General features: G+C 49.8%; 1 protein-coding gene across 35 annotated transcripts in view; it reads left to right on the plus strand.

Moving 5' to 3' along the window:
* Positions 1 to 14,162, plus strand: part of TCF4 (transcription factor 4) — a 231,935-nt gene that overhangs the window by 205,890 nt on the left and 11,883 nt on the right. For 24 of the 35 annotated variants that reach the window (XM_054809151.1, XM_054809150.1, XM_054809149.1 and 21 more), the window contains 4 exons: positions 1,322 to 1,389; positions 2,677 to 2,755; positions 5,388 to 5,464; positions 7,658 to 7,861. In XM_054809151.1, the coding sequence (XP_054665126.1) occupies positions 1,322 to 1,389; positions 2,677 to 2,755; positions 5,388 to 5,464; positions 7,658 to 7,861 (428 nt within the window). The remainder of the gene's footprint in view (positions 1 to 1,321; positions 1,390 to 2,676; positions 2,756 to 5,387; positions 5,465 to 7,657; positions 7,862 to 14,162) is intronic. The other 11 variants (XM_054809163.1, XM_054809167.1, XM_054809164.1 and 8 more) reach the window with 2 other exon arrangements.

A 14,162-nucleotide genomic window follows, 5' to 3' on the forward strand; every position in this document is an offset into this window, starting at 1 on the left:
CGTGCTTCCACTTTGTGGTACAAACGTAGGCAGTTTGGTCCTTGACTCCTTTTCCCACGGGACACCCCAGCTCAGAACAGGGGCTGGGTTTGCTCCTGAACTCCTCTGGGCACGGGATGCCGTGGCCCGTGGTGCAGAGCCCGCCGAGGGGCTTGAGGGGGGGGTTTCAAACCCCGCTGCGTGCGGGATCCTCTCCTGCCTCAGCCCTGGCGTTCCAGACATCAGTCCAGGCTTTCAGGGCTGCCTACTGACCGCTTGTTTCCATTTTCTGGCCGCCTGACGTAGGGCCCTCGGGGATGAAAGCAGAAGTCAGGCAAAACTGCGCTTTTAGTTTGTAAACGGACATACAGATGCTGAAACTGGTGGGATGTTGCGCCCTAATTCTTCTTTGCTTCAGTTTCTCCTGTAACGGGGAAGTTTTCGATCCTGTCACCTGAGTGTGAGAAACTGGTGGCCCGCTACACCGTTGCCCTAAATTGCTTATATAAAAGGTGCGATCCCATCCCCTGAGAGATGGTGAAAAATCATTTCTTTAAATGCTCGTGAAATGTTCAGGTGAAGTCAGAAGGAACACTTAGCAAAGTCCATAGGGAATTTCCTAACTTCTTTAAAACGTACATGCAAATGTATACAAAGGACCGGGGTCACAGAGCGAATAAGGAGAAACGAAAATACGAGGTGGCTGCTTATAAATGGCACTTTGTCCTTGGGAGGCTGGGGCTGCCTGGGCAAACCAGGGAAACCGGACTGCTCTGCCGTTCCCAGCTCCGGGGAATTTGTCTTTGCCGCCTGTGTAATGTTCCTCGGTGGCAGGTTTTGACATTTTCCATAGGATCCTATCGTCGAGCTTTTGAAGAAGACGACCCTTGGTTAGGGGGGATCTGACCATCCTCGAGCGCAGACTCGGACGGGCAGCGGGTCTGAGCAGAGGCAGGGGAGGCAGGAGCCCTTCCCCAACCCCGGGCTTCGGCTCACCGCGGGCTTGCCTAGCTGTGCACTTGCGTATTTTCCGTACCTTTGAGCATCTTCTACTATTAGAAGCCTTTCATTCAGAAAGCGTAAAGCCATATGGCCAAGTGCTGTCAAATACGCCATCTATTTTTAAAAAAAAAAAAAAACAGCATGTCAAGTTTATATTTTATCTGCAAAAACGGAGCATGAATGTGTTTGATATCTACCTTAGCAAAGAAATGAATGGTAATTAAAGATTAATTTTCTGTAATTGGCATTAAAATGCAATTAAATTATGAGTAAGTGGACCAGGAATAGAAGTCTGTGATGTCTTACTGTCTGTTTTTACATCGAGTCTTTTGTTTTTCAGCAAACAGAGGAAGTGGGGCAGCAGGCAGCTCGCAGACTGGTGATGCGCTGGGGAAAGCACTTGCCTCTGTAAGGAAATATTTACTTTGGAATACACGTTTACCGTTTTCAAAGTGTGAACTTTAATCAGAATTGGACGCCTGGAGTTTACGAAGATGAACAGCAAACGGGAGAGATCTGGTCTCAGAGGTCACCCGCGTGGAGTTACTGCCACCTGAAATATTGAACGATCAGGGCAAAATGGTGTTTAAAAAGTTTTGCACTTAATTTTATGGTAGAATAGAAATGGAAAGAGGGGGAACCTTCACCTGGTCACCCTGACGGGGTGCCAAGGAGCTGTGTCTGTCAGTCTTTCACACGCTGCATTTCCTCGGGCGAGGGAGGTCTGAACAGAACCCAGCGGCAGGATGACTTCTGCTCTACCGAGCCATCCGCAAACAGGATTCCTTTTGAATTTGCCTTTAGATTTTCTATTTTTCACGGCAGTTTCCACCTATTCAGTTAACCGTGGTTGCTGTTAAAGTCAGCAGTTACCACCTCTTACCTGGGTAGCTGGGGTACGGCAGTTTCCCAGCTCGAAGCGGGAGGAAATCCTGCCGTGCCCCAGCTATCGCTGCGGTACCGGTTGGCACGGGCTGACTTTTAATAAGGACCACTATAGTTATTTTCTGGGCAGAGTGGGTTCCATTGAGTTCTCATGAGAGTTAATTTTTTTTTTTGCATATTCTTCGATGCTTCATTGAAAAAAGACGAAAAGTCCGACTCTAGTTTGCCTGAAATAACTGATACAGTACAGAATCCACTTTGAAGTGGTGCCCTGACAAATGGCACGGGTGCTGAGCGGGGCCGCCGCGGGGCCGTGGCACCCTCGCCCGGGCACGGGGCACGCGGGGGTTTTCTCGCCGGAGCAGCGGACGAGTAGTTGGAGTTTGCTGCTGCGGATTACCCGCTGTGCCAGGGTTTAACGTGCTCCGCTCCCTTTGCTTTATTTTGGCCGTTAAGGGATTTCAGCATAACGAAAAAGCAATTTTCAGGCGTGCTTTAAGGCCTTGTTCAATGACGCTCATTCGTAAAGTAGTCTATGCAATGAAAATGTGTATATCTACCGTAGCAGATCCGTGTGACAATCAGAAACCATCGCTTAATTGGCTAGTGTCTGTTCCCATCAAAAGGGGTCTGTTGTCTAGCTTCCTGCATCTAATACAGTTTTGTCTTTATAAAAATATTAATATTTGAATAAGAGGCTTTTTAACCTGTCCTGCTTTCATTTAAATGAACTGAATGCATAAGAATTCCATATTTCTTTCTGCATCAGTTTGTGATGGCTTTAGATTAATTCTGTATCATCTTTTAAAGATCTATTCTCCAGATCACACCAACAACAGCTTTTCATCAAATCCTTCAACTCCTGTTGGTTCTCCCCCTTCTCTCTCAGGTATTGTTGTTACAATTCTATTTTACTGAACGTTTCAACCTATTTTTGGTAGGAGATGCCTAAATGAGCTCCTACGGTACCGGGTGTGAGATGCGCATCCAGCTGGCGGCACCAGGCGGTTCCCGTATCGCTGTGCGGCACGCGCAGGTGGCTGGTGGTCTCGCAGAGATGAGCAGAGAGCTGGATTTTCAGTCCAGAGGAAAGAAAAAAAAAAAAAGAAAAAAAAAAAGGCATTGCAGCTCTCAGGCGGATGCGTTTACGGAAAAGCAGGGTTTTTATGCTTCCTGTCTTGTGGCAGATGATTTCTGCCCTGTGCAGGGACACCCAAGCCCTCGTGGCATCCTCACTCCAGGGTGGCCGTGCCAGGTACATCTCCTCGGACGTTCCCCCCATCCCCTCCCGGGGCTGAAGCAAAAGCCCGTTTGATCCATAAAGCGTGTCTCTGGACAAACCGAGCCCCTCTGAATCCAGTTGATTCATTTTAGACTTTGTTCATAACAACCGCATATTTTAACTAGACCCACTTCACTACTAAAAGCCTAAACTGAAAAGATCCAGAGGCCCAGGGTCGTTCTCATGAGCATCAGGTGTTTTAAATGTTTACCGGAATATAATTCAGATTTCTGAAACCTTGAGACTTTTCAGCTAGAGCATTCGGCTTCTCCTCCCATGCGGCTAACGCCTTGGAGAAGGCCTCCTGGCTTCCCGTCCCCTCTTTGAGACGAGGCCTATATTACACAGAACCGAAGACCTCGGTCTCCTCTTCTTTGTGTATGAGCCCTGGATCCTGTTAACCCCACTGGGAATCCTCAAAGGCAGCCGAGGCCGCCGTGTATCCGTAGGGCAGCGTTGGCGAGAGGGGTGATCCATCCCTGGTTCTCCACGGGGCGTGAGGAGCACAAGAGGTGGAGGGAGCTCCTGGGCTCCTGATGCTTTAAATGACGCCGCAGCCTCAGACACGTAGACCTAGAGCAGCTGTGCGGTGATGAGAACTTACGGAAGGAGGGGTGGAGAGAAGCTCGTGCGAGCTGGGAGCCTCGGCAGGATGAGGTCCAGGAGGAAGGGTGGGAGGACACCATGTCTGCTTCCATCACGCTCAACCTGCTGTGAAGGAGCACGTAACAGCGGGGCGACATCCAGTGAACAAACGTCCCCACAAAGCCACCTCTAGTAGGGGACCGCCTGGCCCGTCATAGCTTGGGGAGGGGTCCCACACCTCAAAAAATGACTTTCTGCCCTTATTTTGCCCGGAACCACCCTGTGGTGTAGCACCCCTGGCACCGGGGCTGCATTTCTCCTAGCCAAAGAGAAAAATCCCGTGCCGATTTGGGCTGCGTTGCTTTCTGCAGGCTCTCCTGCCTAACTAGGGAGAAGCGAGTGTCAAAATAAATAAAAATACAGGAGTATAAGTGCATTTAAATAAGAACTGAAAGTGTTTAGCATGCGAAACGCTTTCCCTCAAGGATATCAAGGGCTAGTTAAAAATTATTTCGAAAGTAAAGATTGCTGCTCGTTGCTCCATTCAGTGCTGTAGCGAAACCTCAACTAAAAGCTCCATGGGGACCAGAAAAGGGAAGATTTAAGTTTTAATTAGAACTGACATAATTTTGACTTTTACGAGAAAAAAAAATCTTAACTGTGAGAGCCTAAAAAAAATTGCCATGAGTTCCACCCTGGCCTATCTCAGTCCAAGCAAATGCCGCTCAATGTAGACAGTAAGATTAAAATCCTAATATTTCCATCTCAAATTCTTAACCCTGTTTTATGAGATCGTTCAGGAGATCACTCGTTCAAAAGAGCGTTATAAATTGTCTAAGGGTTGTGCTATATATATAAAAGCTGTTGGGAAAATACTTGGGGGAAAAAAAAAAACCAAAACCGAAAAACCCACCCTTCTTTTCTCCCTGTTTGCTTTGCCTCTTTCACAAGGGCATATTTTTTCCGTAGAAAATGCTGCTGGAGACCAGGAGCCCTTTTTCTTCCCGCAGCAGCAGGGACAGATTTAGAGCAGCGGATACAAACCAGAAGGTTTTCGGTCAGACCTTTGACGGTCTTACGGGGCCAAACCAAATAATCTGCCCGAAGAGAGCACAAACCTTATCAGCCTCTACGTGAATGTTGTGTACAGTGCTTTTTACTGATTTTTTTTTTTTTTTTAAATTTTTTTTCCGGAAGATTTTATAAATTTGATGGTGGGATGACGTAATCGGTGGCGCTGAGCACGTCTGGAAGCCAGGCTAGGAGAATGGGCCGGTCTGTGCTGGGCTCGCTCGGGGCTCCAGCCGCCCCGCAGCACCCTGCGGCAGCGCCGCTTCTCCTTCCACCGCCGAGACGTTTCCTACTCCCGGAGCCTCTCGGAGCTCCAGCTGCCGAATGAATGCAGCCCTCTATGCGGAGGAGCAGCCTGGGGGAACTTTGTGGCCTGCATCTACGTGCTTTGCTACAAAATACCTTTTTTTTTTTTTTTTCTTTTTTTTTTTCTCTTCATCCGTGTGTATTTTGGAAGTTCTCCATATGTCTGCTCTATAGTCTATCTGGAATACGGCATTTACATGTCTACAAAACTGTCCAAAAAGTTTGAAAGACATTTTTGTTTGCATAGTTCTAATGGTAATTCCAATTTTACTATTAGCAGGCACAGCTGTTTGGTCTAGAAATGGAGGTCAAGCGTCATCATCTCCCAATTATGAAGGTCCCTTACACTCTTTGGTATGTTTTGATTAGTGACCTCCTCTGCCTCAGTATTTTACTTGCTGTTCTTTCCATTTCTCATCCATTCTCCTCACACAGGTTTTCATTTCGTTAGTGACCGCTATGCCCTCGGACTTGATTTTACCACCTCTAAATTCGTAACGTGGGGGCCCCGCGCTCTAGATCCGTGATGCGGTTTGAGGTGCTGCTGGCTAGGGTCTCCTGTTTGACAGGGGACGCGGCGTTGAAATCCACTGAAAAGGGGAACGAGGACCACAACAAAAACGGGGAGGACGAGCAGGTGGATGGAATAGATCGAAGAGAAAACGGGAGTAGAAAGCCGTGGCGGCTGTCGCGCGGGACGGAGCGTCCGTCGGTCCCGCGGAGCGAGGGAGGGAGCGCGGCCTATGCGGCAGTGATGGTCAGGAGTCTTCTCCCCAGGAAAAGCCGGCGGGCTGAGCTTGCCAGGCCGAGCTGGTCCTAAACTGCTCCCGTGGCAGCGAGGGTTCGAGGGGTGTCGGTAGGATCTGGTACCTTCTCTGACGGAGAGGGGAGGTGAGAGCTGGAGCTGGCCAGAAGCGCGTTAGGACGGAGAAGGACTGTAGCGAGTCCCGCGTCCCCTGTCTGGCCCTTCTCGGTCGGTTGTTGGTCTCAGGTGGAAGGCTAGGGGGTTTCACCGGCGGGTGGGAAACGCCTGATGGATTGGTGGGTGTAAGATAAATAGTGCTAGAACTTTAAAGTGTCCTTACAGAAGAAACCAAAAAGCAATCGGGTCGTGCCCGAGGGCGCCGCGTGTAAAGCCCTGGCGCAGGCCGACGCAGCAGGCCTCTCGGCTGCCTTAGGAGTTTGCCAGCGGCAGGACTCGGTGTGGGCTGGTTTTTGCGCCCCGATAACAGAAATCCTTCTCGTGATTGACCGCGAGATTTCGTAGCCTGTCCGTCTTCTGGAGGTTTTTTAGTTCTTTTGGTTTGTGGAGAGCAGTGGGTCGGTTAAGAGATTGGCTGAAGGGATCGTAAGCTATGCCTAATTATTGGGGCAGCTCAGGCTCCCCAGTGCTTGGGGGCTGTCCCGTTGAGCTTCGCCCTTCCGTATTTGATTAAAGAGCAAAGGCGCGAGGTGCCCGGGTCCGCACACGGCTTGTGCTGGGGATGGCCGAGGACAGCAGAGCAGGGGGGTGCGGGGGGATTTGTGCGGGCAGCCGCTCCGGCAGCGGGTTGTTCCGCGGAGCAGCCTGTGGAAGAGGCAAGCTGAAGCCTCCAGGTCGCTGTTCCCTCCAGCTTCTCCTCATCCTCGCCTCGGGGGCTGCTTTTTGGCTTGGCGGGAGCACGGTGGGAGGCAGTAACTGGGGAAAGCAGCGGCGGTCGGGGCTCTCAAAGGCCGTCCCCGGGGCTGTGGGTGGGCTGGCTTGTAGGATGGATGGAGAAATGGGAGGCGAGGACCCATCCTTCCCGGGCGCTTGGCTGTAGGGACCCTAACGGCATCGCAGTGGAGGGGGGTGGTTCGGAGCAGCCCCACACCCCTGGGACCGCCCCGGCTGCTGGTCGTTGGCCGCTGCTCACCGCCCGTGAGCTCCTCAGTTAGGGAAGAGTATTTATTGCTGTGATAAAAAGCGATTTCAGGAGGCGTACCTGTAGGAAAAAAATCCACCTAGCAGCGAGGGACTGTAGGACCTGGTAGTTTCTCTTTCTCTCTTCGTGTGTGATCCTGGGATTAGAAGGGGGGAGGAAAATCCCGGTCAGAGATTGATTACAATTAGAGGTATATTTGTTTCTTTACTTCTACTTCTTTTTTTTATTTTTTTATTATTATTATTTTTTTTAAGTATCACTAAAACTTTTCAAAGACATATAGAGGGCAACATATGTACTGTAATGATTATGTTCATGAGGAATCATTGAACCTGTTTTGCCCATGAAAATCAAAGCTGTACTCGTGTTAACCATGCTCTCTCCTTCCCCGCAACGCTACTCTAAACATTGCCCTAGGGAAACAAAAAAACCAACTCCTTTCAAAAAGAAAAAAAAGAAAAAAAGAAAAAAAAAAGCCAAAACGAACAAAAAAACACCAAGGGGTTGAGAAGGAAGGACTGGCTGTCAGTGACCGTGCCCCCGCGCGCCCCATGCACACCGGCGGCAGCGCCTCGTGCCCGGCGCTGGGCATCCCTGCGCGCCTGCTGATGCTCTTCCCGCTTTGTTTCTCGCACACAAACAGCAAAGCCGGATCGAGGATCGCCTGGAGAGACTGGACGACGCCATCCACGTGCTGCGCAACCACGCGGTGGGGCCCGCCACCGCCATGCCGGGCGGCCACGCCGACATGCACGGCTTGATAGGGCCGTCGCACAACGGAGCCATGGCCGGTCTGGGGTCCGGCTACGGCACCGGCCTGCTCTCCGCCAACCGGCACTCGCTCATGGTAAGCCGTGGGACTCGCTGGCAGCGCTGGGGTGAAAAACAACCCGGCTGCAAGGGCTTGGGGAGGGGGGAAGGAAGGGATGGATGGGTGTAAGGTGCTTCCCAGAGATGTTACGCGCTGATGGATGTGTGCGTATTCACGGAGGGAGCGATACCGCCTTTCCTTCGCACGGTGCGTACGCGCGACCTGTTCGATGGCTACGCATGCGTGTATGCGCGTTTGATGCCGATGAGTGCGCCCGTTTCCGCTTGTCCCTGCCTGTGCCCTCAGCCCAGCTGGACTGATGTGTCGCTGGTACCGAGCTGGCTCCACGTCCGGCCTCGTTAACCATCCTTGCTAACGTAGCTTGGGTTGGCTGAGGGCACGGGCGCACCAAGAAGTCACTGGCCGGCACCGCGGTGGGTGTATGGGGAACAGCAGCCCCACGGCTGCAGGCAGGAGCGTGCCCGTGAGAGCTGCCCAGGGCTGCAGGCAGGAGCGTGCCCGTGAGAGCTGCCCACAACTGCAGGCAGGAGCGTGCCCGTGAGAGCTGCCCAGGGCTGCAGGCAGGAGCGTGCCCGTGAGAGCAGCAGTGAGGTCGGGCTCTCCTCTGCCTTTCCATCGGTGGTTCGCACAGCGGCGTGTCAGGCTGCACAGCCCCAGTTTACCCTTCTCATAACCACGTGCACAGAGGTGCAAAGTGCGTGCGCGTGCGTGCATTGCACACGAGGGCGTGTGAAATCTTCGGGGGTTCATTTCTTCTTTGATTCCTAGGCCAGGTGAACATAAAGTCACTGCCCCTCTGCAGATCCTGAAATGCTTTCCCTGGTTTTGCTTTCAAAAAGATTTCAGTAATGTTGCATTTCACGTGGGACCCACCACTTGCTTGGGTGTGGTTTTCGGCGTACAGCGCGGTTTTGGCGTGCTGGGCTGGAGAAGGTTTAAGGAATGGGAGGTAATCCTCTCCTTGTTTGAAATACACACTTAAATTTGGGGAGGAAAGGTAGTTCAGAGCTAGAGCTGCGTACAGCGTGCGTTTCACTCCGGATTACGTGGCCCGTCTCTAAGCTGAAGTAGCCAGTGCGCAGAAGCCGGGCTCTGCAAACCCTCCTCGTGCTCCCGTTGCCGAGTCCCCGGTCTGTCGGTGCTGCCTGGGTAAGTGCTGTGGCCCAAAAGCCTGTGGGATCGGGCCTGTAATTCGGCGTACGTGCACCTCTTTGGTCTCCAGGACAGACGTCTTGCGCTTTGCAAAGGAGATATTTTGCAGTTGCTTTCTGTCTTGCAAAGGAAAAGCGTGTCTCTTCAATCTTTTTCTTTTTTAATAGCAGAGAAATAATCAGGAAAACCGTTCAAGACAACGCATTTCGCGCTACAGAAATGTTAAAGTCCCTTAGCAGAAGTCAATATAAAAATAGCAGTCCTGTAGGAGCTGAGAAACGGGAATTCTGGATTAGGAAGCGGCGAAGTTGCGCACGTGCAGAGCTGAACTAGATGAGTGTGATCCTCCGCGGGATTAAAAGGCGTTCGGTTTTATACTTCCAAATTTCACGCCAGAAATAGAGTTGCTTACTCACACGCGGAATGGAGGAAGGGAACAAGGAGTTATCTGGCAGTATTTTCAGATGGTTCAAGCTAATTAGGACTAGGGGAAAATATGTGGGAAGAGAAAGGGACCCGACAGATCCCCGGCCAGTTCAGTGCTGTGCGGCGCTGCGGAGGACTAGGCTTGATCCCCTGCTCATCCCATGCGCTAAGGGCAGGGCAGGGCAGATTAGAAGCAAGAATTTCAATTAACCATCCACATTTCGGGAGGAGAGCGCGCGCTTCTGCTAGAGCAGCACGGAGATTTCTCCTCAGCCTGCAAGAATCCCTAAAAACAAGAGCAAAACCCCATTGAATTGAAAAGGCGCGTGAGAAAGGACACCTAAACCGCTGTGTGAGTGGCGGTATGTGCCTTCGGGTACGTATTTACGTATACGTACATGAGTTGTATCCCTTCCCTTGGAGCCGTCTTCTGGTTTGGTTTTCCTATCTCAAAAAAAGTGTAGTGGAATGAAGAGGAGTTTGGGGACAAACAGCAGGAGCGATTGCAAGCATGGAAGGATTTTTGTGTGAAGGGAGGTTGAACAGATTGTGGTGATTTTGTTTAGAAAGGAGATGAATAAGAGGAGACATAATAGAGGTACGTGGAATAATGGACAGCATAGAGAAGGTAAATCTAGCTCTCCTATTCATCCTGCCTTATAATTAAAGAACAAGGGGACATTCAGTGAACCTGACAAAAAGAAATACTTTTTATTCAACACACAATGACCTGTGAAATTCATTGCTCCAAGATGTAATCAAGGCCAAATGTTCAGAAGCATTCCAAATAGGATTAGACATCATATGGAAAATGCAAACATTCAGAGTTTTATTTGACATGATTCAGACAGGATTCCTCCCTCTTTTTTTTTTTTTTTTTTTCAAGAAAAGAGAAAAAAAAAACCCAACTTTGATGCCCGAGTGTGAGGCAACTGCTAGGGGAAGGAAGGAGCTTCTTCTGGTGGCCAATTATTTGATAATTATCGCGTTCCCTGGTCTGCTGCGCGCTGGGGATGCCCCCGCTGTCGTGATAGTCGGTTAGGTGATTATAAAATAATTAGCTCTCCAGTACTGAGAGCATGGCTTTATTCAGCAGGGCCCTTCCTGAGCCTCGTGCGATGCCGGGGCCGTTCTCAGGCGGCTCGTCCAGCCTGGCCGGGATTGCTCCAGCCCAGCCGAGGGCTTCCGGCCGCACTCCATCCCACCTTGGGGATGGCTCCGCAGCCCTCGGCTCCGTCTCTGGCCAAAGGACAAGGGTTTGTGTCTCCCCTGGAGCTCTGCCCACCAGCCAAAGCTTTCCCGACCGAGATCTACCATCTCATACGGAAATTAAAATATCCCCGCTGTCTTCTGCTTCTCCCCTGCAAGAAAAAGTGTGATGCTCAGGTGTCCTCACCCAGCTGTCCTTGGCCAAACCGTTCTCCCCTTCAAACTTGTCCACGTAGGATGCTCTAAGCTAAATATTTGCCCGTAGTTTCTGGTGCTTCAGGTTATTGAAACGTCACGCCAGTTGTTGAAATTAAGCACCTGAAAAAGGAAAATAAGGGGGGGGGTTGTTTATTTTTTTATTGGGGCAGCTTTGTGACAGGCTCTGCTCCTCGTTAAATTAAACGTTGCTGTAAGTGACTCTGGCGTGGGTGAAATATCATTAAAAGCCACAACTGAGCCTGCGCCGTTTGCAGATTGAAAAACATGGGAAGTGTTAACTGAAAACGGTCTGGCGAAAGGCTCCGCGAGGTAAAAAGATGCTTTTTCAGCAGCTCGGTTAAATCCATCTCCTCTCCCCTTCCCCAATAAAATTAGCATGAACCAGACATTGTTTTGCTCTCTCTGGCAGTTGCTGAATTCACAAAAGGAAATTCTAGATTGTAATTTAGCTTGGCCTCAGGTAATATGTTAAATACACTTGGGATACATATAATCTAAGATTTTAGTTTGTACAAAGCTATTTTTTCCTCCAGTGTTTAAACAATACTGCTTTTAATGAAGAAATCTGGCTTTATTAAAAGCCAGATCTGTGACTTACAACTGTTTCTGCATATCTGCTCTCAATCAAGAGAAAAGAGTTTAATTTTTGTAGCTTTGTTCGCTTTGCATATGTTAAACTGATGCAACATGCACCCAGGGCATCACTTCAGAGACAGTTTGTTCCATAAATATGTGCTCGTCGCTTAAATACCAGATGTAGGTGAAGTTAGATTTCAACCCAAAAAAAAAAAAAAAAAAAAAAAAGCAAGCAGCAACAATGAGAAATCAAAGTGCCGATATCGCGCATCTAAAAAAATGCCTTCGTATTTTTAGAAATACGTAGGCATTTTGCTTTTTCAGGCGAAACGCCGAGTGATGGGGTCTGACCGGTTCCGTTCGGACTTTGCCGAAGAAGGACACGGTCAGAGGAAGGTAACTGAGCAGGGGAATTGGGATGCTTTGCTGCTGCAAACAAGATGGGGACATTTCTCTGAAAACCCGGAGTCTGCTGCGTTCCCAAGCACCATTACTCACTGTCTGAAACTGTAACTTGGGTGAAAGAGCCGGGCCCGATAATTTCTTTTGGAAAACTGGTCTGAATTTTGAAGTAAAAACATAAGAACAAAGGAAATAGTTTTTGAGTAGAGTCAGTCTGAAGTTAGCCTTTGACCATTTGATACATTCCACGCTGAAAAGGAAGTTGAAGGGGGGAAAAAAATTTTCAAAAAAAAAAAAAAAAGAAAAAAAAATCAAGGAGGATACTGGTAATGTTTTCCACATTTGAATTTTAATACATGAAACAGGCTATAAAAGGCTGGCCAGCTGCAGTAAATAAAGTAGCAGTGGGAGGTATGGACCGGAAACTTGTAGAGAGCGCTGGTGGAAGCCGCTGTGCCCACCGTGCACCTCTGCGCTGCCTGCCTGCACTCCCTGCCTGCGCTCCCTGCCCGCCTGCATTCCCTGCCCGCACTCCCTGCCCACGCTCCCTGCCCGCATTCCCTGCCCGTGCTCTCCCTCCCGCCGCAGATGTGCGACTTTTCTCCCCAGACAAAAGCGAGGCGGCGCTGGGTCAGATGCTGCTGGCAGCGGGAATCGAGGGCTCCGGTTTTAATGGACCGAGGCCAGATTTACAGCCGCGTGGCTGGGAGCGGAGTTCTGCTCCCTGCGCGAACGGTTTGCTGCAGCGAGCCGTCTTAGAAGAGATTTCTTATTTTACATTCCCTCGCTTTTTTGGGGTTTTTTTAAATTTTTTTTTCTATTTTATTAGTGGCCCAGTGAGGAGAGCGTTTAAGCATTTACTAATTTTTAGCAGGAATTTGCGCCGTCCCTGTTTCTAATTTCCCCTGTGCCATGAGCAAACGGGCGGGCGTTAATTCACGCCGTTGACAAATACCGCTGTATTTGATACCGGTTCGGCAGCGAACTGGTTTTAGCGGTGAAAGCCGGGGGGAGCTGCCCGCAGCAGCACGTGCACCAGGAGAAGGGCAGCAGGAAAGCCCCAAAATAAGGATATTTTTTAAATCGCAGCCCTTTGGTGCAGGAGCTTGGTGGGGGGAGGCCTGGGCACGGCTTCCCCGGCTGGGCAAGGTGGAGGGGAGGAATTTGAACCCCCCCATTTCCCCAAACGCAAAGCTGGGGTGCGGCAGCTGCTCGCCCAAAGCCGGTCCCTTCGCGCGGCGTAGTTGGGGGTGGCGGGGAAGGGGGTGACCCGCGGGGCGGGGGGGGTCGCGAGATTCGGGTTTCCCGTCCCGCCAAGTCCCGGGTTCTGCGAACACGCGTGCGCTCGGCTTTATTAGCACGAGCCGGTCCCCTTGGGACTGTTGGTGACTATGAAGTTCAGCACGTGCAGGAGCATTTGCAGGATGGAAAACACGGTAATTAAAAGGGAGGTAGCCTCCCTTCGCCCGGCTCGTTAAGGCGGTACAGAACCGCCCCGGACACCCGCAAAGAAACTTTAGTCGCACGTCAAGATAAAAACGTGGAGTTTTGGTTGGTTTATTTTAATCGGCCCATCTCCATCTCTCAAGGGCATGAGCTGAGCGTGTATTTTCAGCTTTCGCTGCGAATTTCCTGGCTTTCCCCAGTTCCTGTTATTTCAGAGGTTAGGCGGATTGCGGGGATTTTACTGTAACCTTTCAAATTGCATTGGAGAAAAGAGCAAAACGCTAACTTTCGCGCAGGCATCTTAGAAGATCCATGTTTCTTTTGTAGCGGTGCGCAAAGGTATTAATTAAAATCATTATAAACTGGTATACGTTATTTTTCAGATAGCGCTTAGAAGCCCAGCAGCCAGCCTGCACGCTTCACACGAGGGCCCACAGGAAGAGAGCGTATTCATATGGGTTTTTTTTTTTTTTTTACATCCACATTAAATTAACTTATGGAATTTTCCACCCCTAGGAATTAAAGTAGCAGCTCATGAAGTAATTCGGTTATGTCATTCGTACATAAACAAAAAGAGTCAAGCGCCTTGGCGTTATTTAAAAGGCAGAATTTGGCTTTCGCTGGTTTGTCTTAGTATCTTTGTCTCTTAATTTTTAGGACAGTTGTAGCTGCTGCATCTGGGGTTTGTTTTGCTTGACACTTTTTTTTTTTTTTTTTAAAGTTAGCAGGTATAATATAAATTAAAAAGAACTGGACAGAATGACCTTACTGGAATGAAGTCTGACCTAACAGGCACCAGTGTGGGGTTTTTATATAGCACCGTTTTCTGCCTAATTGGTTGACATTCCTAATACCGCGCAATTACAGCCTTTATCATATTTTTAAA

This window comes from Grus americana, chromosome Z, assembly GCF_028858705.1.
Source record: "Grus americana isolate bGruAme1 chromosome Z, bGruAme1.mat, whole genome shotgun sequence".
Taxonomy (NCBI): domain Eukaryota; kingdom Metazoa; phylum Chordata; class Aves; order Gruiformes; family Gruidae; genus Grus; species Grus americana.